Source organism: Vigna radiata, chromosome 3 (genome assembly GCF_000741045.1).
Source record: "Vigna radiata var. radiata cultivar VC1973A chromosome 3, Vradiata_ver6, whole genome shotgun sequence".
Taxonomy (NCBI): domain Eukaryota; kingdom Viridiplantae; phylum Streptophyta; class Magnoliopsida; order Fabales; family Fabaceae; genus Vigna; species Vigna radiata.
The window spans coordinates 7,218,595-7,243,984 of record NC_028353.1 but is presented as its reverse complement, the minus strand read 5'-3'; the positions used below and the strand labels follow the sequence as shown (position 1 = coordinate 7,243,984).

At 31.4% G+C, this 25,390-nt stretch overlaps 5 protein-coding genes across 7 annotated transcripts; 2 read left to right on the top strand and 3 right to left on the bottom strand.

Annotated features, from left to right (window-relative positions):
- Window positions 1-2,153: 2,153 nt before the first annotated feature.
- LOC106757349 (monothiol glutaredoxin-S6) lies at window positions 2,154-2,739 on the bottom strand. Its single transcript, XM_014640000.2, has one exon. It carries the CDS (start codon window positions 2,737-2,739, stop codon window positions 2,434-2,436), a length of 306 nt encoding a protein of 101 aa, XP_014495486.1. The 3' UTR covers window positions 2,154-2,433.
- A 6,807-nt stretch (window positions 2,740-9,546) lies between these two features.
- LOC106757440 (monothiol glutaredoxin-S6) lies at window positions 9,547-10,176 on the bottom strand. The gene has a single exon (XM_014640111.2). The coding sequence runs from the start codon at window positions 10,070-10,072 to the stop codon at window positions 9,764-9,766; it is 309 nt and encodes a 102-aa protein (XP_014495597.1). The 5' UTR covers window positions 10,073-10,176; the 3' UTR covers window positions 9,547-9,763.
- Window positions 10,177-12,806: 2,630 nt separating this feature from the next.
- On the bottom strand, window positions 12,807-16,294 carry LOC106757996 (OTU domain-containing protein 6B). 2 transcript variants are annotated; one of them, XM_014640878.2, is made up of 3 exons: window positions 16,171-16,294; window positions 15,055-15,171; window positions 12,807-13,938 (listed from the first exon to the last, which is right to left on the bottom strand). In XM_014640878.2, exons 2-3 carry the CDS (start codon window positions 15,159-15,161, stop codon window positions 13,071-13,073), a joined length of 975 nt encoding a protein of 324 aa, XP_014496364.1. In that variant the 5' UTR covers window positions 15,162-15,171; window positions 16,171-16,294; the 3' UTR covers window positions 12,807-13,070. The 2 variants fall into 2 exon arrangements, with proteins under 2 accessions (XP_014496364.1, XP_014496365.1); XM_014640879.2 differs by lacking the exon at window positions 16,171-16,294 and adding an exon at window positions 15,561-15,698.
- A 5,123-nt stretch (window positions 16,295-21,417) lies between these two features.
- LOC106757456 (glutaredoxin-C11) lies at window positions 21,418-22,536 on the top strand. The gene has a single exon (XM_014640129.2). The coding sequence runs from the start codon at window positions 21,979-21,981 to the stop codon at window positions 22,285-22,287; it is 309 nt and encodes a 102-aa protein (XP_014495615.1). The 5' UTR covers window positions 21,418-21,978; the 3' UTR covers window positions 22,288-22,536.
- Window positions 22,537-24,228: 1,692 nt separating this feature from the next.
- On the top strand, window positions 24,229-25,007 carry LOC106757373 (glutaredoxin-C13). Of its 2 annotated transcripts, none has more exons than XM_014640033.2 (2): window positions 24,229-24,385; window positions 24,465-25,007. In XM_014640033.2, exon 2 carries the CDS (start codon window positions 24,522-24,524, stop codon window positions 24,822-24,824), a length of 303 nt encoding a protein of 100 aa, XP_014495519.1. In that variant the 5' UTR covers window positions 24,229-24,385; window positions 24,465-24,521; the 3' UTR covers window positions 24,825-25,007. The 2 variants fall into 2 exon arrangements, with proteins under 2 accessions (XP_014495519.1, XP_014495520.1); XM_014640034.2 differs by having other exon boundaries at window positions 24,240-24,385; window positions 24,471-25,007.
- The last annotated feature ends 383 nt before the right edge of the window (window positions 25,008-25,390 follow it).

Below are 25,390 nucleotides of genomic sequence, written 5' to 3'. Positions count from 1 at the left end.
GTTTAGGCCTTCAACCTTACTTGGGTTTGATTTTTTGTCAAGTTTTTTACATTTGACTGGAAAGAAGTTCCACTTAGCTGATAGGGCACTAACCAGTCAAGCCTCTGATAAGAAACGGTGTCATAAAACACGTCAAAAGAGCACTAAAATGGCTTAAAGAAGGCGAACTTTTTAGAAAATCTATTATCTTGTGTTATCTTGTTTATCATTTGGATTTTCCCTAGCCCACTTTTGAAACATGCATGCGTCAAGCTTTCAGTGGTTTTGTCAGCTAAAGAAACCATACACTTGCATTGTGAAGAACACTTCTTTTGAACCCCCAGTATTCTGGTTTTTCTTTAGTAACTATCGGAGAAAATGTTGGGACATTATTTAACATTTTTTTTATACTAACATAACTTGTGTCTTTTTGTCCTCTAGAATGCCTATAACACGGAGTGGACTTGTTCAAGAGTACATATCTCAAACCATTTCTTAACACATTTTATTATTGGTGAAAGTTTGAGTTTTCCTAAAAACAAAGTTGTCAGCATTTTTCTTTTGTAACAAATTTGTTTTAAAATATATTGTTCGTGTTGTTGTCTATGATGCTAAAAATCGGTAGTACTACAAAAATAGGTGCATTACTGAGTTTTCTAGATCCTCTAGTATTTTTTTTTTCCTATTTGAGTGTTAAAATACCTTCTACAAAAGCACCTACACCAGTTATTGCATTGTAGTGAGAGAAGAATATATTCTTCAAGGTTTAAAAACAGACATGCAATAAATAAATTGCTTTTCCACAATTGGATGCTACTCAATCAAATCAAGCTAAAGCACTCAATTTTTAGTATTTTCCTTTCGCCACTTTTTTTTCCTTTCATACATGATATATTTTGAAATAAAAGCACACAAATATAAAAATAAAAACTCGATTTTATCCTTTAAAAAGTATATGTATCGTATTAATTTACTCACATAAAACTAGTTTATAGTGTACATGTACATGTCTAATCTATTTCTTCTTAATAAACAATATGCATGTATACCAAAACAAGTTTATATTCTAAATATAAACAACCACAAAGATACTTTAGGGAGCATAATTTTTGAAGTTAAATTATTTGTTGGCATATACTAACCGGTGTAAAACAAAAACAAAAAGGACTTTGGCATATGCGGTTCGAGAACTAGTATAGAACACAAAACCAGTGCAAGGCCAGTTCTTGGCATCGCAGTGGGGACTCTGGATTCCTCGACAACAGCTTCTGCTTCAAAATTGACATGCATTTTTTTATTATTATTTATCTCCCACCCTGTCTCTCATTTTTTAAGGATATCCTGTGCATAAACATGGAATATGTATTTCTAAAAAGTTGTGGCTATATCGTCTCCTCTATGACATCTGTGTACAAACTGCTCGTTAATCTTTCTTCCTGTAATGTAAGTTTAGATATTTTCTTTTTCTTAAGCGCTATATAAAAATTATGAATAATATGAATTACATTTTCTTCCATACATTAAAATCAACTTTTACACTTAAGCTTTATATAAACTTCGTAATTTAACTTCTTCCAAAGCTAATATACTTAATGTGAAGTTATGGGAAGATTGTTAAAAGTATTCCGATTTAAGAAATTTGATGATGAAGTTTCCAATTGAACAATTTAAGCACAAATATAATGTTTTTAATAATCTTTAACTGGTTTTTATTGTTGTTTTCAACATTATATCCCTTGTCGAATTAAGCGATGCTGTGATTTGATGGCGTGAAAGGAGTGTGAACATTTGTTTAGTTCTTAATTCATGTAACTCAAACAATTGTACACTGCTCTGTATATTCACACTCAAAGAATACTTTAATCGAACTGCCGATAAATGTTACATCCTTAATTTATATAGTAATGTTAAAGTTTGTTTGAGTAGCCTTGAACAATGATATCTGAACATTTCATGATGTCTCATACATTAGGAGAAAATCAAAGCTGTTATAAGAAAGGAGAAATAAAAAAACAATGAAGGGAATCAACCCACTGTTTCTGATATTCCACATATCATTACCCGATTAGTGATATTTGTGATGTTTCCGTTATAAATCTCTCACAGCATATCTGAATTTGACATAATATTACATCTAACATTTTTTTGTTTACTAATCTCTCTTGAGAAACCTCTGTCCACAGAACTGAAAATGAGATTATTAACGGGTGAGAATTACACGATGAAATGGCCAAACCATGTGTGGTTAAAGCCTGGTCTGCAATAATATACAAAAGAAGAGTAGTGCTGTTCTGCTCCACAAAAGAACACAAAGGAAAAATGGAGAATACAAGAGTATGGCAAGAAGTAGAAGACTCTCTATACTAAACTGCCTCACAGAGCTAGTTCTCATAGCTTAGAAAAAACTAATTAGAACCTCTTATTTGATCATACGGGGTTCTCGAGTTTGCAACTTCAGAGAAATATGGCTTTAGCCTTGAGCAGCAATTGGGCAAGCTTGTTCTGAACATTTAGTTTGATTACTTCATCAGCACCACCTATGAATTCTTGTCCTATGAACACTGCAGGCACACTGGGGCGGCAACCTAGCTGGAGCAGTGCCCTCTCTACTTGTTGGCCACTTGGCATTTTGTCAACCTCAATAACTGCAAGGTTGGCACCAAAGCTGCGTATCAGAGCCTTCACTGTGTGGCTCATGACACAATTGCTCTTGCCGAAGATCACCACTGGCTTCTCTGCAATCAATGGTTTCAAGTCCATTGCCGTGCTGCAATTGGAATTTTGGTTGGAGGGTTTCTAGAGTGACTGCTAAGTGAGTATGTGAGTTTGTTTGGTTTATCTGCTGCTAAAACTTGAGATTAAGTGGTCTATTTATACCTGGCTTATTCTGGGAGGATAGTTTCATATAGGGAAGAATAAACACCTATCTCATAAAAGAATAATAAACATTAAAGTTGTGGGCGTCATAAATGGATTCCCAAAACCTGCACAGTTAATGCAGCAGGAGTGAAATGCATTTGAATTGATGAGAAAGAATACAGAGATATTATTATGCATCAAATGAAATAATGGGGCAATGACATGTTGGCAAATATGTACATGATAATTTCCCAGGTTCAGAAATTACTTGTTGATTAACATATTTTTTATTATCAGAAGTCTCATGACCTCTCTTTTTCATTATAAAATACACATATTGTTATAAGATTAAACAATTAACACTTTAATCTTTTCTTTCTTCTTATCACACTGTATAACTATACCTATATTTCTTTAGTTTCTATCTGTTTCCCTTTCTCAAATTTTATTAGTATATAGGTGTCCTAAAAAATATTATTCTCCTGCATATGATATATTATTTTAAACAATGGGAAAATGATAACTTTATTCTATTCTATTCCTTTTTACCCCATTCTGGTTCATCCAATTTCACGATCGTTAGATATCTATGCAGGAGGGGATATATAAAGGCCTAGTTTAAATTAACTTTTGACTTATGAAAACATTTTAATTAAATTGGTGTTTAATTGAAGAATTATACATGTTCAGAACATAAGGAGGTTAAATGAAAAAGATTCTAATACATATTTCCTAATTATTATTTTTTTAATTGTCATAAATATTTATTTAAAATCACCCTTCTTTCATATCACAATAAGATATCTAAATTTTTGATAAATTTTTTTAATAAGACATCTTAATTTTTATTAAACTTTATTAATATAAGGTATATTTATCACAACATACAGATCTGAATAGGATACAGAAAAGTTCATTCAAATCAACTCTGATCATTATCGGACACATTTGTCATCAAATTTTAATTTAATCAGTGATCGAATTTGAGTTATGACACGTAGATGCACGAACATAATAACTTGTGAAGATGTGAAACCTTGAGAAACAAAATACTGATTCCAAAATTGCTGTTCCAGAGTGAGAAAGAAAATCATTTACTGTGAGGACAATCTAGAAAAAAAAAAGGATGAAGTTGAGTTTCTATTATTGGTAAAATCTCCCAAATACGTAGAAATTTCTATCATGTATAAAATTTTGTCAAATCATAATGATCAAAGAGGTTAGACGAAACCCTGCATGTTCTGACGCACTTTCTTCTGTGGTGGACATGTTTGAAAGCATGAGAGAGGAAGAAAAGTTAGAGTTTTACATTAAATAAAAATGAGAAAATTGAGTGATATATAAGAAAAATAAGACACATAAACCTTACAGTTTTATGTTAAATAAGATATAAGGTGTTTTTATATAAAGAAGTCATACTTTAAAGATGGTGAATCTTAGAAAAAATTGTTTGAAGAAGAAAAACAGAGCAAGGAACAGAGGATGTATCCAACCCAAGTTCAAGGGTATGTTAAATGTGAGAGGTACCTGGACATGGAATTTAGTTAATAAGTAAGACGTTAAAAAGGTAACATAAGTATATATCATAACTTGACTACCTTCCTCTGCTTTTGACACGACAGAGGAGTGGAGTTTATCCAATCGACAAGTAGTTGTTATGTTTTCACAAGATTCGCACCAAAAACCGAAAGCTGAGTTGAAACTTGAAAGATTAGGAGAGAAATAAGTTTTATTTGTTTATTTATTTTGGGGACTATAGATGGCTCTGGCTGGCCTTTGATTTCATGAAACTCTACAACCCTACAGGAATTGGAGAAAAGAAAACGCACCGAATTCTCCCTTTTTGCAATTTGTAATGCCATAAAAGGGTGAAGGAATATACTAGGAAGATGTTCTCTAATCCTATGCACAAAAGCAATCTTCTCAATATTTTATTCAATTAAATTCTTGTAACATTTCGACACCCCCTTATTCTTACAACATAGGCTTTTTAATTTAGCACCTTACTATTTTTAGTGCTGCATCAAATCTCAGTCAACTCAAAGGTGTCGACATTGTTAGATCAAGTATTATATGTTTTAGTTTGATTTCGTGATGTTACTATTCACGTAGATTCGTAAAGACAGATGTGTAAGGATTTCAACTGTTTTTTTGTGTTGATTGTAGAACAAGTGAGAACCCTCATTTAAAGGATGAGTGAAGTTTAGTATGATTTTATTTTTAATAGATTTTATGAAGATTTAATATCTACGTTGGTTATTCGGTTTGTTAGGTGTGTTAAAGTTGTCTTACATTTTTTTAAAAGTTTAAACATGTTTTATATTTTGTAAAAACAGTTCATGTTAATCCTTTTTACTTACGATTTTAAAAATACTAACGATAACATTGTTTCTCTGGTCAAAATTGAATGAGTTGTACACTTATTCATTACGTGACAACATTATTTTTCTGGCCAAAATTGAATGAGTTGTATACTTATTTATTATATGACAACTGTGACCCAATTGATGTGGCAATGTTAACACCAACACGAGCCAATTGATCCAATTTCAGAATAACTAGGAACCAAGGAGCAACGCCAACACCAACCACCACGCCACTGTGGTGTAGTCGAAGATGTCGACGACACCGTGTTTGACGTCATTGTCGGTGACATTCCTTTCTCGTTCTTCTTCTTTGTGTGAGATTTTCTCCAAATCCCCAAACTTATTTTTTAGAGTTTTCTCCACATTCGTTGCTGGAAAACCTATTTCGGAATCTGGACAGACATAGGTGATTATTTTCTAAGATGCCAAACTTGATTGATTACATTGTTGGTCTTGAACCTATTTATTAGAAGGATTAAAATTTGCAATAGTTAGTTATGTGCTCTCTTAATATGTTCCTTAATGTGATCAAATTTTCATTTACAAATTTTCAAACTAGTATTACTTTAACTTTGATTAAACATTGAACATTAGGAGAATAGTTGTGAAATGAAAATAAGAATAGTTGGTATCTAGTCAAAGGCTAACCGGTCACTAAATTTACATTTGCATATCAGTAGTACGGTTGAAATTGAAAACTCAGTTGTAATCTCCCTCTTCTCTTTACCAATTGTAGTGGCAAATTTTCTACCTCAGTTTACATTCGTTTAACCTTAATTTCTTCTTTCTTCAACCTCAATCACGTAAGCTGTACAAAAAATCATAAAATTCCAAATCAGAAAATTCCTAATCCGCAAAAACCCAAATCATAGCATCACTCCACCGTATTCGTTTTCTATACCTCGAGACAACCTTGTCCTTCATTGTGAGAAGCACCTGTAAATAGGGATTATTCCACCTTACCTCGAACCACCACCATGTGAGGAATGCAAAACTCCTTTACTCCATGTCTTAGAACAAAAGGAACAACTTTGTGAAAAAGTCATTCCTAACCCTAACTTTTTGCTTTTAAATTTAAAAAAAAAAACTTTGTTCACTTAGGAACAAACTTACATGAGCTCTCATCCTTTGCTTTTAACCAATTACTTCAATTTTAACATCATTTTCACGTTATCAAATCGTTTCAACTCTGTATGTAACATAATGAATAAGTGTACACTGCATGAATAAGTGTACACTGCATTCAGTTTTAACTAAAGAATAATGATGCCGTTAGCATTTTTAAGACTGGGAGCAAAAAGAATTAATATAAACTGTTTTTATAAAATACGAGATGTGTGTAAACTTTTGAAAAAAAAAAAAAAAGAAGCAAGTCTGAATACTCCTAACAAACTGAGAAAATATTAATATAACTTAAAGCAGTATAACCTTATTAAATTGTTAGTCTCATACATTAACGGATGTTATCACAACATCTTTAACCAATATTTAATATATTATACTTTATAATCACATTAATTATAATTATTATTATGTACTGTGATGAAATTTATACTTCATGTTAGATAAACTCAAATTTTAAATTATTTTATTAGTTTTGGGTTTAGTAATATTTGGTTTGATTTTATTTGAGATAAAATAGATATAGGTGATTTTGATTTTAAGTAAGTTGATATTTTATATTCAGTTTTTATTATTTGTATTTGGTCCAAAGTCTTATTTGCACCTATTTAAAAGTTGTTAAGGTTTAATGAAAATAATTCATAATAGATTGAAGAGTAAAATAAAATTATTTGTGTGAATCAAGTCATGAGTCTGTATAGTGAAATTTTTCCACCACTTCAAACACTAATAAAGATAATTACATGAATAAAGAGAACAGTGGGAGATTTGTTGTTCATAATCATTTCAGATTATAACAATTACTCCATTCGAAAATAACATTAGAAAAGCAATGAAACCCTAACAACGTTGTTGTGTGATTTTACCATAGTAATGCGTGAAACTTAGGAGGTCATGTAGAGATGTCAGCAAATGTGGTCATTATTTGAGGAACAGTGTGAAGGGGTTGGAAATATTAGGATAGAAAGAAGAGTGATGATTCCTTGGTAATTTGCAGAAAATAAAAAGACGTAAGATGGGTGAATGTGATATCTCGATTGAGCTTTGCATCAATGGGGATCTTACTTTTGTTGAAACTTTATGATGGACAGATAAGAACGAAAGTAAGACTTTGGTATATAGAGATTATTATTCCTAATCTTTAAGCAACAGAATTTTCCACGTGCCTGCAAGTCGTAGAAACAGCTCTTGCTTTCGTTTTTTTCTTACTAAGTATGCTGCATGGTTTTCAATAAACGGCTCAAGGGGAACTCAAAGGGTCACTTGGTTTGTTTTCAAGTACTCACACTATACCTATCTGCATCTCAAATCTCCACAGAACAAAAACCACATATTTGTCAAATCACGGGACTTATCTTTTCTCTTCAATACTATATTTTCCTACTGTTTCTGGGAGACCGATCATGTTTTCACACATTGCCTTCTTCTTCTTAATGACCTATATTATACTATACCTAATTGATCGACTCACTAGGAAGAATTCGAGTTTAAAAAAAATAATCGTCAGAAAAACACTAATCAGAAAGATAAAAATAATTAATGACCAATTAATATATTTAATGATCATATTAATTGTAAATATACTTTATTTATAAGTGATTGACAAGTCATATTGTATAATAATATGATATTAATGAATAATTAACAGGTATTATTGAATTTAATTGTTTGATTTAATGATTAATCAATGTGTTTGGCCGAGCCTTATAAAATACATCATTCATGTTTAGATAAAAGGACCTGGAGCTATCCTAAATAAAATATAGACATCTTTATACAATGAATCTGACTTGAGCGTCAAGATGTCTTTTGCAAGTCAACCACCCATCGGAGAATTGCATTCTCATAAAGAATTAAGTAATCGAAATAGAAGAGAAAAGAAAGAACGACCTATCCTCAGACAAATTTAACCGAAACACACATATGATTCTATGAGATCAAACAGAAAGAATGAAAAAAAATAACAGTTGTTAATTAGTTACATGATTTATTGAATCAATATTTAAATTAAGATAAATATATTTTTAGTCTTTATCACATAATTAAAATCTGTTAAATATTTTAATTTTTGGATATTTGATATATATTTATCGTAAAACTTTAAAAATAAATGAATATAATTTTTTAATCTAATTATGTTAAATTTATTTAAAATATCAAGAAGCAAAAAGTACTAAATAGTGTAAAACTTATTTATTTACATAAAGTGCATTTGACATCTAAAAAAATTATATTAATTCATTTTTAAAGTTTTAAAATCAAGATATATCAAAAAATTTCACAAAAATAAATTTTAATTTTTCATCAAAAGTAGAGAAACTAGCACTTGTATTATCTTTGAATTATTGAGAATGCTTAATTTTAATTATATTTTTGCTTTTTTGGGATACTATTTTTATTATTACACTATTTAAAACTTTTACAAGTGCTTAGCTTAAACAAGCACTTTTTAAGATTTTGTTCTCTGACATTATTGATTAAGCAACAGTAACGAATCCATAGCAATGAATTTATGTTTTGAAAACCTTATAAGAAAAGAACATATAAATATATGCTTGGACTAAAACTCTCACCCTCCCTGTCATCTATAGAGATATAGTATAGTGTAAATAAAATAAAATAAAGAGTTAAGATATGTTGATTCAAGCTTTATGACTCCATTGCACCAGTGATAGCAAGAGTTCTTGTAAAAATCTCTTAAATTAGCAAAATCTGACTCAGATATATATACTGTGAAATCAAACCTACCTCATACAAGTTGTGTTCATGAGTTTAGAATAAGTTAAATGCTTTGATTCTGAACGTGGGACCTAAAGCCCCTCAAAGGTAATATTCTCTAATCCAGAACAATATCTGATTTAAGTTTTCTTATCTTCAGATATTCATTTTCCCATTTATTAATGCAAGCTTTTTAACATTTCTTTGAGTTATAATAACGTATCTTCATATATTTACCTAATCTAAACTCTCGCATAATTATACTACTTTCCTTACTGAAAACTTTATGTGATTTTTTTCTAAATTATCTTGTTCACTACTGTAATTTTGAACATATTTTGTATCTTTAATCGTAGTACATGATTTCTTATGACAGTATAGTATAACTATAGTCTGTATGATTATGCGCAGAAAAACAAAATTACTTCATTTATCTTCTTTATTCTTGTGTTGTCTGTTAACAAAAAGTACAATATGTTACTAAGGAAGTTCCCTACCAAAATAAGTAATCATATTACTGATTTTTCATCGTTCGTATTCATATCAAGAAAAGCTAAGAAATGGAAACAAGTAAACGTTTAGGGCTGATAGTATATATATGTATATATACTACAGTAAAGCAACGTAATTACCACGTACATAATAATGACTACAAAACCGTCTTATTCAGCTCTAAAACGTAATTAACCATTGATCTTGGGCACTTTGGTCTCATGAAATCAAATCCATATAGCTCCAGCATTCTTGAGCAGTGGTATGAGTTCATTGCTGAGATGCAGGCTCATGATTTTCTTAGAGCCACCAATGAATCGTTTTCCTATGAACACAGCAGGAACACTTGGTTGGCACCCCATTTGAAGCAATGCACTTTCAATCTGCTGGCCATTCGCCATCTCATCGAGCTCATGAACAGTAGGGTTTGCTCCAAAGTTACGTATCAATGATGTCATGGAATGGCTCAAGCAACATGTGCTCTTGCTGAATATCACCACAGGCTTTTCAGCTACTAAGCTTGTGATTATTTCCATGCTTCAAAAAACTGAAACTGAACACAATGCAATGTATAGAAAAGAGAGAGAAAAGGAAGTATATATGAGAGAAGAACCAATCGTGAGAATGTAGTTCATTGAAGGGTTTATTTATAAGCTAATTGAATGTAGTGGTGGGCAGTGTTGTTTTTGTCGCTTCATATAGAAGAATAAGATCGTGTAGAAGAGAATTCAGAGGATTCTCCATAACTGTCCTTTAGCACTGTACTGCATATGTGTTGTAGATAACAAGTTGGCTAGCTAGCTGTTAAGGTCATCTAATGAATCCAGAACTTTCTTCGAGAATAAGATTCATGCTCGATCGTGCATGAAGCATATATATTTTTTTTTTTTTTTTAATTTTGTCTACTATTTATTCTGCAACATGAATGAGTGATCATGTTACCATCATTATTTATAGAAAAACTGAACAAAACTCAATTTCATCTTGTTGTATTTGTCTGTTCATTTTGGAGCATCTGCTATAAGCCTAAGGATGAAAGAAAACAATATGAGCAACTTTTTTCATCGCAAGATTCATGACCCTTTCATTTCAGAAAATTTTAAAGGTTTTGGAAATGATTAGGAATACAATTAAATGGTTAAAAGCGCAAGATGCGTAACTTCTATTAACGAGGAAATCAGCATCATACATAGTGTGGCCATGCACTACCGTACAGGATGTTTATGTCGGTCATATGTATAACCATGCACTATACAAATTGCACATCTTTAGCAGTTATGTTATATAGCCTTTATTCAAATCATAGAAGTATCAGAATTAAATATATGCAGAAGGCCTAAATTAATGTTTTCAAGTCACACATTTGGTAAATTTTTGTTTCTGTCATCTCCTTGATTACACTGAAATTTGTGTGTTTAAACAATAACATATAATAATTTCCTGGCACTTGTGTTTATGACTCAGGAACAAGCAATGCAGCTGTAATATACTCGTTTAGGTGATAACCAACTTGCATTATGAACAATCCTACCTTACCTTAAAAATAACTATGGTTAAAAACTGATGGTTATTTAAGTCTGTTAGTGTTTTTTAGATTAATTTCTTGCGCACTTCTTTGTTTTATCGTCGTACAATGTTGAAAGTCTCGTATAAATTAGTAATAAAGTGAATCTATAATGCATAAGTAAATGTAAAATTTGCATTGAAATAGACTTAAAATCGTTATACACTTAAAGAGTTATGCACTTGTAATCTATCATCTTGGTTTTTGAAAAGTTTATCTTCTAGTGTGCTGGCATGGTACTCTTACATAAGATGATCCCTGACTTAAAAACCGGTACTTGTATATCAAAATCTTGCTTCTTGAAATGGGAGGAACAAACAAAGATCACTAATGCTTGAGTCACAAACATCAAATGATATTCTGTTGGTCCATTTAATTTATTAATTGAGAAACCAGAAAGGCTCATAATAATGCATATGATTTTCTCCATGAATATAAACATATTTTTTGTTGAGTTTTGATGGGTTATTCCCGCAACTCAAACCTGACACCTCTATTCAAATATATCCTTTGTACCTCAACCATATTTTATTGTGAGTCTAGATGTGGATGGTTTGATAAGAAGAATATATGGCAAAAGTGGTTGAGAAAGAGAAAAAGAGATAAAAGGAATACGAATATAATAGTTGTGGACGAAGTCGGTTTTCAGCATACAGAGTCATGGATTACAGATTAAGGAACTCAGATATTATCTCTCTCCACTTCTTCTAACCATGATGTGTATGCTTCAACTTTAATCCTTTCCTATATGCCAAGAGCTTATATTCCTTTGGTTAATTGTTTCAACATATTATAAATATGGTGATTATTAGTTCTATATGGCAATCCAAAACTATCTATGATTGGTAAAATCAAAATTTGTATTGATAACAACGGTACAAGGTGCATGTCAACTTCATAGGATTCTGTAAGTGGAATCTTTATCTGAGTACAATCTGCGTTTTGTTTTCTTTCACGTGGTAAACTTCGGTCTAGATAATATTTCACTTAATGCTCTGAAGATTTGTTTCTTATATACACCTATTAATTAACAACATATGCTTCCATTACAGTGTTGACACATCAATGTTTCTTTTAAATTCTTTTGCCACTTCTGCATTTTTACTATAGTACCTACTTCTAATCTAATTCTTCAGTTCCAATCACAGAGAAAACGAAATTCCTTTCAACAGTTTTGATCACAGAGAAGGAAATTCCGTTTGAAATCGTGTAATTTTATTAGATTTATGTTTCAAATTAATGAGAATTAACAGTTAATTCTTCATAACATTAGTTAATTAATAATACTCAAAATCGTGTTCAATTCATTTCATTCAGTGGCAAACAGATTTAGACTCTTCATGTTACCTTTTATATCACATTCTTTATCTCTCATCTCAAACATTACCAAAGCTTCTCCAGAGTAAACAAAACCCAACAACATTTAATATGATTGATTTACAATTTTGACTCAGTTCAATACACAAATCTATGCTAGTCGATCAGCCACTCAGCACTAACAGACGATAACATAATATATACAATGGATTTACCAGACTGTTAATAAAATCTGTTATATAATACAAACTAGATTTCAAACCCACAAGGAAGATTATGTAAAAAAATTCAAGTTTCTAAATTTCTCTCATTATTACTTATTAGTAACCCCGTTCCTAGGTGAATTCATTCAACACAACAGAAGTGCCAGTTCAGACAAGTTCACCATGTTATTAAAATCTTGTAACACTTGAAAATGTTACTAAAACGCTCAAAATTAAGTAGATGCCGCAGAAGATCATTTACATGATCATCAACATAATAATCATCCAGAAAATATGAATTACAGTTGTGAAATGTACAGTTATAGCCATTTCAAAATCACAACTAGGGTTTCAAGAGACCTAAAGCCAAATGCCTGACTGTAAAGAAAAATGATACAAGGTAACATGATAAACAAGCATCTGTATGATTATATTATATGCCCCATTTGATCATGTTGGGACCACAGAATTATAATGCTCTCCTAGCCCAAAAGCATGCTTATGATAAGAAAGCATGATACTCGAATTAGACAAGCCAGTGCCACCATCAGATTTATACTCTTTGCCCATCTCCACATCTGGGAAGGATCCTGAAAATATCATAATATGCTTCTTCAAGCAGTGAGTCAAGGCACCAAGCTCTAGTTGCCCTCCCCATATAGCTGTGGACTCCACTTCTTTACAGTAATTTTCAAACTTCTCAGCAAGCGATTCATTAGAATCATCCTCAATTAAATTCTCTGACAGGAAAAATGGAAGGAAATCAGATGTATGCTTTCTCATGTAAGCAGCCACCATTTCCCGAAGTTCTTGGTATGTGTAAGGTGATCTACCACCAGAGAGGACAGCCAGCTGATCTTCAACAGCTCTATAGAGGCAGTGCCCATCAGGCTTTATTTCACAAACAGTCAAACCCAGAGGCTTCAACTTCTTTTCCAACTTCTCGTTTTCAATCATTCGATCACTTACAATGTCAGTCTGCTCTGCTTGGATTCTCTGTTCCCTTTCTGCTTCTTGTTGAGCTCTTTTGTCACGCCTCTGTTTGGCCTTGCTGACCTTTGTATGTTCGGGTTGACTAGCAACAGATACTCCAGCAATGGCCTTAACCAAAGTGTCCAAATTGCTCTTTTCATTCCCATTACCGCTGCTATAGCCTAATGCAGCCAATTCCTTGGCATGATTCTCCTTCAGCTTAGTAGAAAGTTGAGAAACCTCTTCCTCCACTTGCTTCTTCTTAGCTTTCTGCTCAGCCTTGCTACCTCTAGCTGCAGCCTTTTTCATCTCAACTTCCTTTTTCTGCAGCTGCGATATCTCTTTCCTGATAATAAGCAAGTAATTAGGGAAGAATTCACATTGCACGAGAACCCAACAGAACACAACATAAATAACACGTCCCTTAACATTCAAGTTGTTGCTATATTGAAACATGAATCAATAATAAATAGGAATTTAATGAAAAATAATAACTCGAGAACTTGGAAAACAAAGCACACATAAATGTGACATTCATTATAAAGTAGCTGCTTTCAACCATGCAAAGCAAATATAGCTAGCAGCAGTGATTCCAACTGAGTATAGCCATGATGATACGTTGGTTTCAATTTCAAGCACTTTCTCAACTAATACACCATAAGGTCTTTAACCAAATAACTATATTTACTTCACTAGCTTTTGCCAGTGGAAAGTGACAATTGACACAAGTTTTCGAAAAGCCAAATGCTAACCTGAGTGAATGCAGTGACCCTCGTTCTTTTACTTATGTCTCCAAAGAAAAGGAGAAAAAGAACTTCGAACTACTTGAAACTCTAAAGAACCGGACTAAAACTTTTGACCACTTTGTTTTCTTTTGTTATATAAACAATATACATTTTTTAGCATTTTGCACTAAAGTAACATCGGAAGATGTTTCAAATATCAGTCAGTATAAAATGGTATAACAAGTAACTTGGGAAATCTCTAAGCATTGGCTCAGAGCAGAGACAAAGTACCACAGTAAACTCCAAATCAACGAAGCACACCTTGAATGTTATTATAGAAATACATTTTCATAGGTATGGTACTCTAGGGTTGAGGGTTAAGAAACATGCAAAGGAACGTTTTCTAAAGGGGAAATGCCATGCCAGTGATGTCAGTCGCAATTCTTATGTCCTGCACGGTGAGTCCACTAATCATGCTCGTTTGAAATTCCGAGCACAGACAAACTCGCCCAGGCATGGCAGAGATGAAGAATCGCGCAATTCTTCAAGTTGACTGTGATTTTGAATACCATGACATGATAAAACTCCTTTTATCATGCGAAGAGGAACAGGAATAATATGGAATGACCGAGCCTTAGAGCCAATCTCTATGAGTAAGAGAGCAACTAAGTAAGACTAAATACATTCACAAAAAAAGGTGAGAGCTGAAGATGTTGATCTTATGAAGAGTGAATCACCTATGACGGGAAAGAATTTCATCACGAGTCTCCGGCTTCGTCTCAGATTTTTTGTCTGAAATCACTTCTTCATGAGCCTGCTCCTTAATTTCTTGGATATCCTCCATTGGAGCAGCCCTAAAATAAATAAAATAAAAGTAGAAACATTTTACAGTGATAAGAAATCATAACCAAGTCAATAATCATTAGTTAGATATAAAATAACAAGGATATACAATGACATGAATGAGATCTCGAAAACCCTAATGCATTACTAAAGTCTAGTTTGCCAATATCTAACTATGCAAACATGGATCTTTCGGTGCATGTTATTAAGCCGCAACAACAATTTCCCAAAACTAAAAAAACAAATCATTTATTAACAACTCAAAGTAGATATGAGTTAATTAGTTAAAATAGAGTAATGCATGCATTGTTATCACAGCCTTAAACGAGTATAGACACCAAATACCAACCCAGAATTGTTTATTATAAGACTTCTGATTTTCATGAATCAAACTTCATACCAATAAACGGTAAAGGAGTTTCTATCCTCGAAAAACAAATAACACACAATCAGGATTTCCAACTACAAATGGCGCGGCCACGCTTGGAGAAATCCACCTCAATCAAAAGAATTTTACAATTCCTGGATTGAAGCAGAGCTACATCCACAATTAATGAATCACAATCAATCTCAAAGACCAATCCAAAAAAAAAAGAAGGAAAAATTGAGTTTCACATTCAAGGCTACTATAACTAAAAAATGCAATTAAACCCAAGAGTTTCTTTAAAGAGAGAGAGAGAGATAGGAAGGGGACGTGAAAATACCGAAACCCTTAAAGTTGAAATTAAAATCCAATCACAAAGTAATTCTATACATCCTCAATTCGAAAAGATTAGAACTTCAATAAAATTTTGAAAAAGGGCAGTTCATGGCAGCCTTTGCAAACATTTAGGGGGTACTGTGTAAATTTGCTAACTGATATGAGAAAAAATGTGAAGAAATTTATGAGTGTGGCATGGATTGATAACAGTAATAATATTAATAATTAAATTAATGAAAAAAAGAAAAAGAAAAAAGAGTTATTGAGTGCAGAAGTGTAAGAGAACTAGGTTGGAAGAGAAGATGCTTACCTAGCTAGCGCCTACGGCGGAGACGATGATGTTTGTGTCTCACAAATGCAAACACAACACAAACCAGAAGCGAAGATTGTGGGCTTGGTCCATTTTGCCTCACTTGGACATTTTAGGGTTAGCATGGCCCATCTTTGGATATATAAGACATTATGTTTTTATTATACTTCCTTTTCTTAATTTCGTAAATAGTGATAGCATTGATCAATAATTTTGTAGATAAAATAATATATTTAAATTAAGACAATTTTATAATGCAAAATTATTAGTGTATTCTCGGTCGATTTATAAGATAGTGTGGACAAATTTATTTTAGTGCAACATTTTTATCTTACATATAAATAAATAATATAAAGTAATTACACATTTTTTAATCATTAATAACACTGATTTTTAATATTTTTTAAAATAAAAAACATAAAATAATATTAGAAATTTAAGATTACCTCTACTCCTTATAAGTTACCTATGTCCATTCAAACATATGATAGTCAAATATTATATATGTTTTTAGTATTTTCAATTGCAAAATATTTAGTGCAGCGGGAGAAATCGTGATATAATAATGAAAATAACTTTATTCAATATAGACGTTCAAAAGTTGCAATTGTATGAATTTCAAAATATTAGAAGTTCTATGTCCTAAAATCCATTTCATATTATATTGGTGTTTTTATTCCGGGCTTGTAAAATAATTTTGTAATTTTTTAAAGTTTTATATATATCTTAGAAAAGTAATATTCTTTTCATGTTCATAAGAAAAGTTCATTATCAATCCCTATTAATGGGAGATTTTAGTTAAGCGAACCTTTTCAACTCAAAACTTTTTAGTTTTGAAAACTTTTTTCACCTCTCAACCTACTTAATTAAAACTAAACAAAGTGTGATTTAGAACTAAACATGAACCAAATTAATATATCCAATAACCGAAAAATTAGTTTTTTATTTATCTATACAAAACTCATCTTTTGTCTTTTTCAGTATATATATATATATATTATACCAGTGATGGATAATGATCAATGACTTTGAAGGTCAAAATAATACAATCAAATTAATCAAAATTTTAATATATATAACTTTCATACAAAATTATTATAGTGCACCGTAATATTTTATACATGCATGTGTATTATATCACTTTCTTTACATCATATGTAAATAAAGAAAATAGAATAAATATATCCTTCTTATTTACTAACAACGTAGATTTTGAAAAATGTAAATAAATGATGTAAAACAAATGTATATTTCTTAATCATCAAGAGCTTACTTTCGAAGAGTGTTATTAAAATGGATAATCTGACTCGACTCAGTTTGGTTTACCACAGATTGGTAGATTAAAAGAGTTGATTAATTAGTTCATCTAATTATAATTTGGTTTCAAATCTAAAAAAAAATTACAATTATTTTATAATTTAAATCTAAATAAATTTCATTCTAAATTGGTGTTAAACACAGTTTAAAATAAATAAAAAAAATATTATATAATCCAAATGTAATTTAAAAACAAGCACAAAAAGCAAACAAATAAGCTTCTAAAATTGATCATTTTTGTGTCACTTGTCGATTTATAAATTGAGAGTTGGATAAATCCATATAATATTTTGTTCTTTTGAAACATATTAAATTAGATGAGTTCGTAAACTAATCCGACTTACCACGGATTCAATTCGATGAATTGAGTTGTAAATGGACCAGATCGAAAATTGACCTATATAAAAAAATGTCATTTATTTTTCAAACTTAATCTATTTGTAACCTATTTTGAGAACACTACTCTAAAAACTTTGAAAATTATAAATTTTAAGATGAGTTGCAGACCATCATACCCTTATATTAAGTTTTGTCTCTAACATAATCATACTTTTAATAATGTTTTACAATATTTAATTTTTCTCGACCCATATAAAAATGTATTTTAACGAAAATACAACTACGACACGCTATTCCTATCAGTATTGCCTTTTGTATCTATTATTATTATTATTATTATTATTATTATTATTATTATTATTGTTACAAATACAATGCATAAATTTTATATTTTTTAATATATATAAAATAATTGTCATATTAAATATTATTTACTATGGTAATTTTAGTTATAGTTATCGTATAAAAGACTAAAATAATGCTATAAGAGACATTGGCATCAATATAACGATTATTTTTAGAATAATATTACTTTCATAATTGACACATAAAATGAAAGTTATAAAGTTGGAAAAGCCTTTTAGTAGCAATAGAAGAAGAAGGGAATATATATTCCTTTTGATATAATCCAAAAAATAAAAGTAAAAATAACTGCTTCATTAATTTATTCTTTAATGTTTAACCCTCAAATGAAATATATGTTGTTGCATATTTTCCAACAATTGGAGTAAATGAAAATTCATATTTAATGAAAATTCATGATCGTATCTCTCTTCCAAAGAGGAGGAAACGAACTTCAATTCCCAAAAAAATATTTCCGATCTTTGAACTCTCGTCATGAATTAAATCTACAAAATAAAATATACAAAGAATTAAATCTAAGTCTATTATATTTAATTATATTGGTTTTCAAATAAGAAAACATGTATATATCATAACCATTTCCCCTTTAATTGAATTTCAAGTTGGTACAAGAAAAAAAAAAGTAGTTCCAAGTATCCATTTAAATCAAGACTTTGCTTATTTAAATTAAATTTAAGTTTCTATAAGAAAAAACCAACTCATCATATCAATTAAATTTTTTCTCCAATTATAGTTAAGTTCCCATAAAAAAATAATATAATATTGAATATTTGTTTTTAAATATATTTGCATTTGTACTTTATGTGTAAAGTGACATCACTATTATTTAATATTTTTTTTCACATTTTTAAACTAACAATGTTAATTACTTTAATAATTAAGGTTTATAGTTTAGTTAATTTCGTATAATCACATAACATATCACAACGTAGAATAAATTAAAAAAAATAGAAATCTTACACAACTTATTTCTCAATATTTTTAAACTTTAAGTTTTTTATATTTTAACAATATTTTTAGCCATCACATTCAAATTTTCGAAATTTTCACATAACAAACAATGAATTAAAAAAATTAAAACTTAATCCAAGCTAATATAGCCTCGACCCAGGTAGTAGATAGGGTAAATTATAGCTAGATTATGTCTAAACTTTTTAGTATAAATTGAATTTGCATACAACTTGTTCTCTACACGTGATATTTATTAAATATACTTGTATACCGCAAACTACAATATACGATTTTAAAAATTACTCTTTACTCTTTTAATAGTATTTTTTATTATGTTATTTATTTCCTCGCTAAACATTTCTTCCCCAATTGCTAAATGTTTTCTTCTTTTAATTGTTTCAGGCTTCCTTTTCTTACGTTTTTCTCCACACAAAAATGTAATATTTTCAAAATAAAAAAATTAAAATAACCTCATATCCCATTTAAATTACTAACAAAGAATCTAAAATATAATTTATATATAAAAATACCTTTTTTGAGTGTTTTCTATCTCATACTTCATTTTATTACATAGATTTCTTATTGTGAAAGATATGAATAAAAATATTTATTTTCTCCCTAAAACCATATTCTTGTTTATCGGAAATGATCTAGTCAAGTACACAGCTGATTATTAAATTAATTTCAAATAAATCGTGATCAATTAATTAAAAGTTAAGAATATATTCTCCCTTATTTGTTAATTTTTTTACACAAGTTCACTTTATCTGGGTTTCTATCACAATCTTTTGCGTAATAGTTCATATCGTGTAGAGGCTTCTACACAAATCTTGAGCTACAAGAATCGACTGAGACATTTACCACTATTTGCAAGAAAAAATTTATTAATTCACTTACTATATAAAAAACGTCAAATCATGGCTTCCACAATTATTTATAAAACACATTTAAAATTGTTTTATTTAATTAAACAATTATTCATATAAAATCTTGGAAGGGTTAAATATGGTTTTAGTTCCTATACTTTGGGACGATTTTTGTTTTAGTCCCTCTTTCAAGATACAATTTAGTCCTTCAACTTTAGAAAACTCTGGCTGTAGTCATTTTTATCAAATTTTTTTTAACTTTATTTGTTGTTTCAAATGCGTTTCTCAGTTAACATTAAAGCAAAAATGTGTCAAACAGTGTAAACAATCCAAATGCTATAATGAAAAGTGCTTGAAACAGAAAATAAAGTTAAAAAAATTTGGTAAAAAGGAGTAAAACCAGAATTTTATAAGGTTGAAGGACTAAATTGTACCTTAATTTGAAAGAGGGACTAAAACCAAAATCACTCCAAAATATAGGGACTAAAAACATATTTAACCCATCTTGGAATGAATTTCACTTAATATTTTTTTAAACTGTTTTTTTTTTTTGTCAAACCTTCTTAGAAATATTTATGATGTAATTGATGTATTTTAGGTAATAGAAACAATGTAAATTTTGAAAAACACATGAAAATTGAGTATAATTTAGCTAAATATCTTTGAGTGAATAGTGTCAGAAATAGAATAATTCAGTGTTATGCATAAGAAACAGTTGAAACAGTTAAAGAATATAGGATAACCGATTTGGTCGGTTTTATATTATAGTTACCTAACTACCCAGCATAAGATATATAAATTGAGAGTAATCTTGAAGCCAGCCACTTCACTCTATACCTTATCCTTCTACCAATTCTTACTTTCAAGTTGACATTCTCTCCCTCCTTCACTACTTGATACTAAAATTTTGATGTGCAAGAATCTAAAATTCTTTGGATTTGCTTTCATGGATATGTACACCACCATTTTCCCAAAGTTAACATGATTGCTCCAAGCCACGTAATTTATACAAAGGGAAATCGAATCATATTGAAGAAATCAAATATCAAAATATATCCACATTTCTTAAGAATCCCTTCCCATGCTCAATGCCCAAATACAAATAACATTACACTGTTTCTGCATTGCATGATTCTGATGCCAAGGACCTAACTGAAAAAGTCCAAACCAATTGGATAAACTCTTATCTTGCAGAACTTGGTAAGTGTCCAAGAGATATATATAACAAACACTACATCATAAACATAGTATTTGGTTAAATTACACCCTTTCAATGTTTTTATATACCTTAATAAATAAATACAGATACGCACAAACATGTCATATGCCTATGGCTAACTTAAACCATGCAGATGACAGTTGGAATTGGTTTCCTCTTCTGGGTTCTGACTTTGCATATTACTAATTCTATTTGATTCCGTTCTTTTGGTAGATTTTGTGACAACGCAGCATTGATTTTGTTCATATATTATTAACATTAGAATAATTAACGTGTTCGATTCTGAAGGCTGGGTGTAGAGTTTTCAGGCTTTTATAAACTATACATTGTTCTTATTCCTGCATTGATTGCTCGTACGGTTAGCCACTCTAGATATTTGAATTATCGTTTGCAGTTTGATGCTAAATGCAAGTTGTTCATGGCACTGGCAGCGTCACCATCGCCCAAATGATCAGGGGCACCTCCCTTATCCAAACAAATATCTGAAGGAACTTTCTCTCTTTCTCTTTCCTATCCAATTTAACTATAATTAATTTGCTTCTATGCTTTTCTAGCTTATACAATTCAATCCACTATCCTCACCAGCTACTATAAATAAGAGGTGATTAAATCTCAAGCTTCATCAGGGTACAACAACAAAGCCTTTGCTACACTAGCTTGATTAGTTCCCATACTCATCTATCTTTCAATACTTTTTAGTTTCATATATACTATTCTCCCTAGTTCTTATATTGGATTGTTCATCCCCTTGCAATGGATAGAGTTAAGGACTTGGCATCAAAGAAGGCTGCTGTTATATTCACCAAGAGTTCATGCTGCATGTGTCACAGCATCAAGCAACTTTTCTATGAGCTTGGAGCAAGCCCAGCAGTTCATGAGCTTGACAATGATTCCTATGGGAGGGAAATGGAGTGGGCTTTGAGGGGTATGGGTTGCAATCCTTCAGTCCCAGCAGTGTTCATAGGTGGAAAATTTGTGGGGTCTTCCAAAGATATCATATCCCTCCATGTTGATGGCTCTCTCAAACAATTGCTCATGGATGCAAAGGCCATCTGGTTTTAGCCACACCAAGGAGTTCCTTATTGAGGAGTAGTGTAGAAGGAACTCAGATATGCTATTTCCCGACACTGTTTACTCGGGGACACTCCTGCTTTTTCTTCAGTGTTCTCTTTAAATTGTACCATAAAAAAGTCTGTAAAAAAATAGTTTTCTTTTCTTTTAGTATTTTGTAAAAGGCTAACAAAATCTATGCCTACTAAAGTCGTATGAAACTTCATGCGGGTGAAAGTGACTAAACATGGTTTATGCAAACTGTAATGTTTCTGTGATTCACTTTCAATTTGAAAAGCCTTGTGAAAGAAAAAGGGTGTTTCAATTCAATTACACATTCATCTAATTTCACCTTAAAATGTTCGTCTCGCATACATAGTTAATTAGTCATCAATTTAATCCATGGTGGACAAATTTGCTGTGGAATAATGAAGTCCGCAGACTGTCATCTCATGGCTGTTATTCCAAGTGTTTGATACGAAAAAGTTGTATACAAAAGGATATCATTGACACTAACTGAGAAAAAGATAACAGAAAGATATGATAAGAATTGTATAATTTTTAGTTTAGTGGAAAAAAAAAAAGAGAGAAACTTAAGAAAGTTATGATAAGATATTGTCAAAAATAACATGCCCATAACAGAAAATCAGAAAAAAAAAGATAACTTGTATGATCTGTAATTTTGTGAAATAGAGCATGAGAGAAAGATGAAAAGAAGTAACATAAGTAACAGTTAAATCTTGAATAAAAGGGAATAGTAACTTAGTGTGATTTATGCAACCGATGTTAGTATATTATTCCAAGTGTTGAGACATAAGTAGGAGTTGATTCATGACCGCTGAATTTGGGCACCAGGTGCGAGGGACAATGATAAAGTTGAAACATCACTCAGTGGTATGTTGGTTTTTTGGTTTGGTTGAAGAGATATTCAAAGTTTGAAGGAAGGAACGTGCATGGCGAGCCTTCATACCCTCGAGACAAAAAGGTAATGCAAGCACTTTTTCTGTCTCCTTTATTATTCCTCCCTATCCACAACGCAACATATATTATTTTTCCTCTATGATTTTCATGCGTCTGAAGACTATACGTAAAAGGGCATCATTTAATTTCTAAAATAATTTATCTGTAGGAGCACGACGTGACATTCAAGCAACATGCGCAATCATAAATTACCTGTGTTCTTATTTCTCAGTTTTTTCATTTAGCTAACTCATTCGCCATAACTGTGCCTCGGACACATGGATAAGAAATTGGATGGTTGTTCAGTTATGATGCATAGATTCTTTTGTGGATTGAATGGCTGGTAATTCTTTTCAAAAAAGGAACTGTTTTTTTTCTCTGATTTTGTAAGTTTTCAATGCATTACATTCGTGTGCTCATCGACACACGTGAGACACTATGTTAGTGCTGCATCTACGTAGAGTCTCCCAACTCCCAAAATTGAACCTTTAGTGTCAGAGAGAATCGCACACAAGTTAGTGGGTGCAACACAAAGAATTTTGCAGCCACCGAAAAAGTCATCTAAGTCTCTCATTCTTTTGGCATAAGGATTCAAAGCTGTTGGTTGTGAGAATCAGAAATAAATTGACCACCCTTCAGTGTATTTCCACTTTTATTTACAAGAGAGAACCGTTTTAACGTTCATAAACTCTTTAATAGTTTAGCAAAAGGGTAATAAGCAACACACGTACGTTTGACATAGGCAAATTGCATTATTGCATCAACATAGTCACATGAAGATACTGTTTTCATTTGTTTTTGTTGATGAAAATCTTGGTACTTTATAATTTGGTCTCATAGCTAGTATACCGATAGAAGCATATACGTGTAATATGTCTTCCAACTTGCACAACCGAATAAGATCACACAATAAGTTGGGTATCTAAAAAGCACAACCTCTTTAGAACGTGCTTTGCTCTTGATCAAACAAAGCGGTCCCTAAGCTGTCCCTATAAATAGTCTAGTGTATCAGCTCATTTCAAATAACCTCAAGCTTCATATAATTTTCTATTTCCCAAATCTCCTCCTTAGACTTCCAACCCAATATAGCCACCGGATCGAATTCAGTTTGGATTCGGTCTGATGGTTTGGGAGTTCTGATAAGTCTAAGGTAATCTAAAGACACCTCTTCAAAATTAGACCTTTTATTTGTTTCCTGTGTAACATGATGTCTTTTTTTGCTGTGTCAGGAACAGGATTCTGTACATATTTATTTAGAAGACCAGGTGCTTGATCATTGTATCGGGATGGACAAGGTGAAGAGGTTGACCTCTGAAAATGGTGTGGTGATTTTCACGAAGAGCTCTTGTTGCCTCTGCTATGCAGTCAACATTCTGTTTCAAGAACTCAGGGCGAATCCTCTGGTTTATGAGATTGATCATGACCCTGAAGGCAGAGAAATAGAGAAAGCTTTGTTAAAGCTAGGGTGCAATGCTCCAGTCCCAGCTGTGTTCATCGCAGGGAAGCTAATTGGATCCACCAATGAAATCATGTCCCTCCACCTAAGAGGTTCACTCACTCCAATGCTGAAAGGCCAGCCTTTTTCTTGAAAAGAATCACAAAACACAGTTCCTGATACCTGCTGGAAGAATAAGCTGGATTGAATCATTAGAGTAGTGAGCATAGTATTGATGATATTCTAGTGTTTTATGTCTCAAGTGGTTCCTAGCATTTGATTAACCATAAAGTAATCACATAAATATTCTTAATGAAGTTTGATTTATATACTCGTACTACAGTCCCAGCTATCTGATTAAGATTTTGACAGTCCCTACTCTCCACCACGCACTGTTTCCCATAAAAAAAAGGCAAATTTTGGGTTAATCAAGGCTAATAATCTCACTAGTTAACAAGGGGTATCAGTACTATAGTTTAGTAAAGAACATACCCTGAAAGTTTCTTCCTTAATGCAACTCAGAAAAGGCTTAACCACCTTCCTCTCTCATGTTTTTGTGCCTCTTTCTCCAATTTGTTTCAAACAACCACCAGTAATATTCAATAACCTTCAACTTCAAGTCATCCTAGTAAAATGAAAAGTATCTGCAGTCACTTGCTTTGAATATGTAGTGAGTGTTTCCTTCTGCATCTTGGGAAGAAAATATTCTCTGAAAGATAT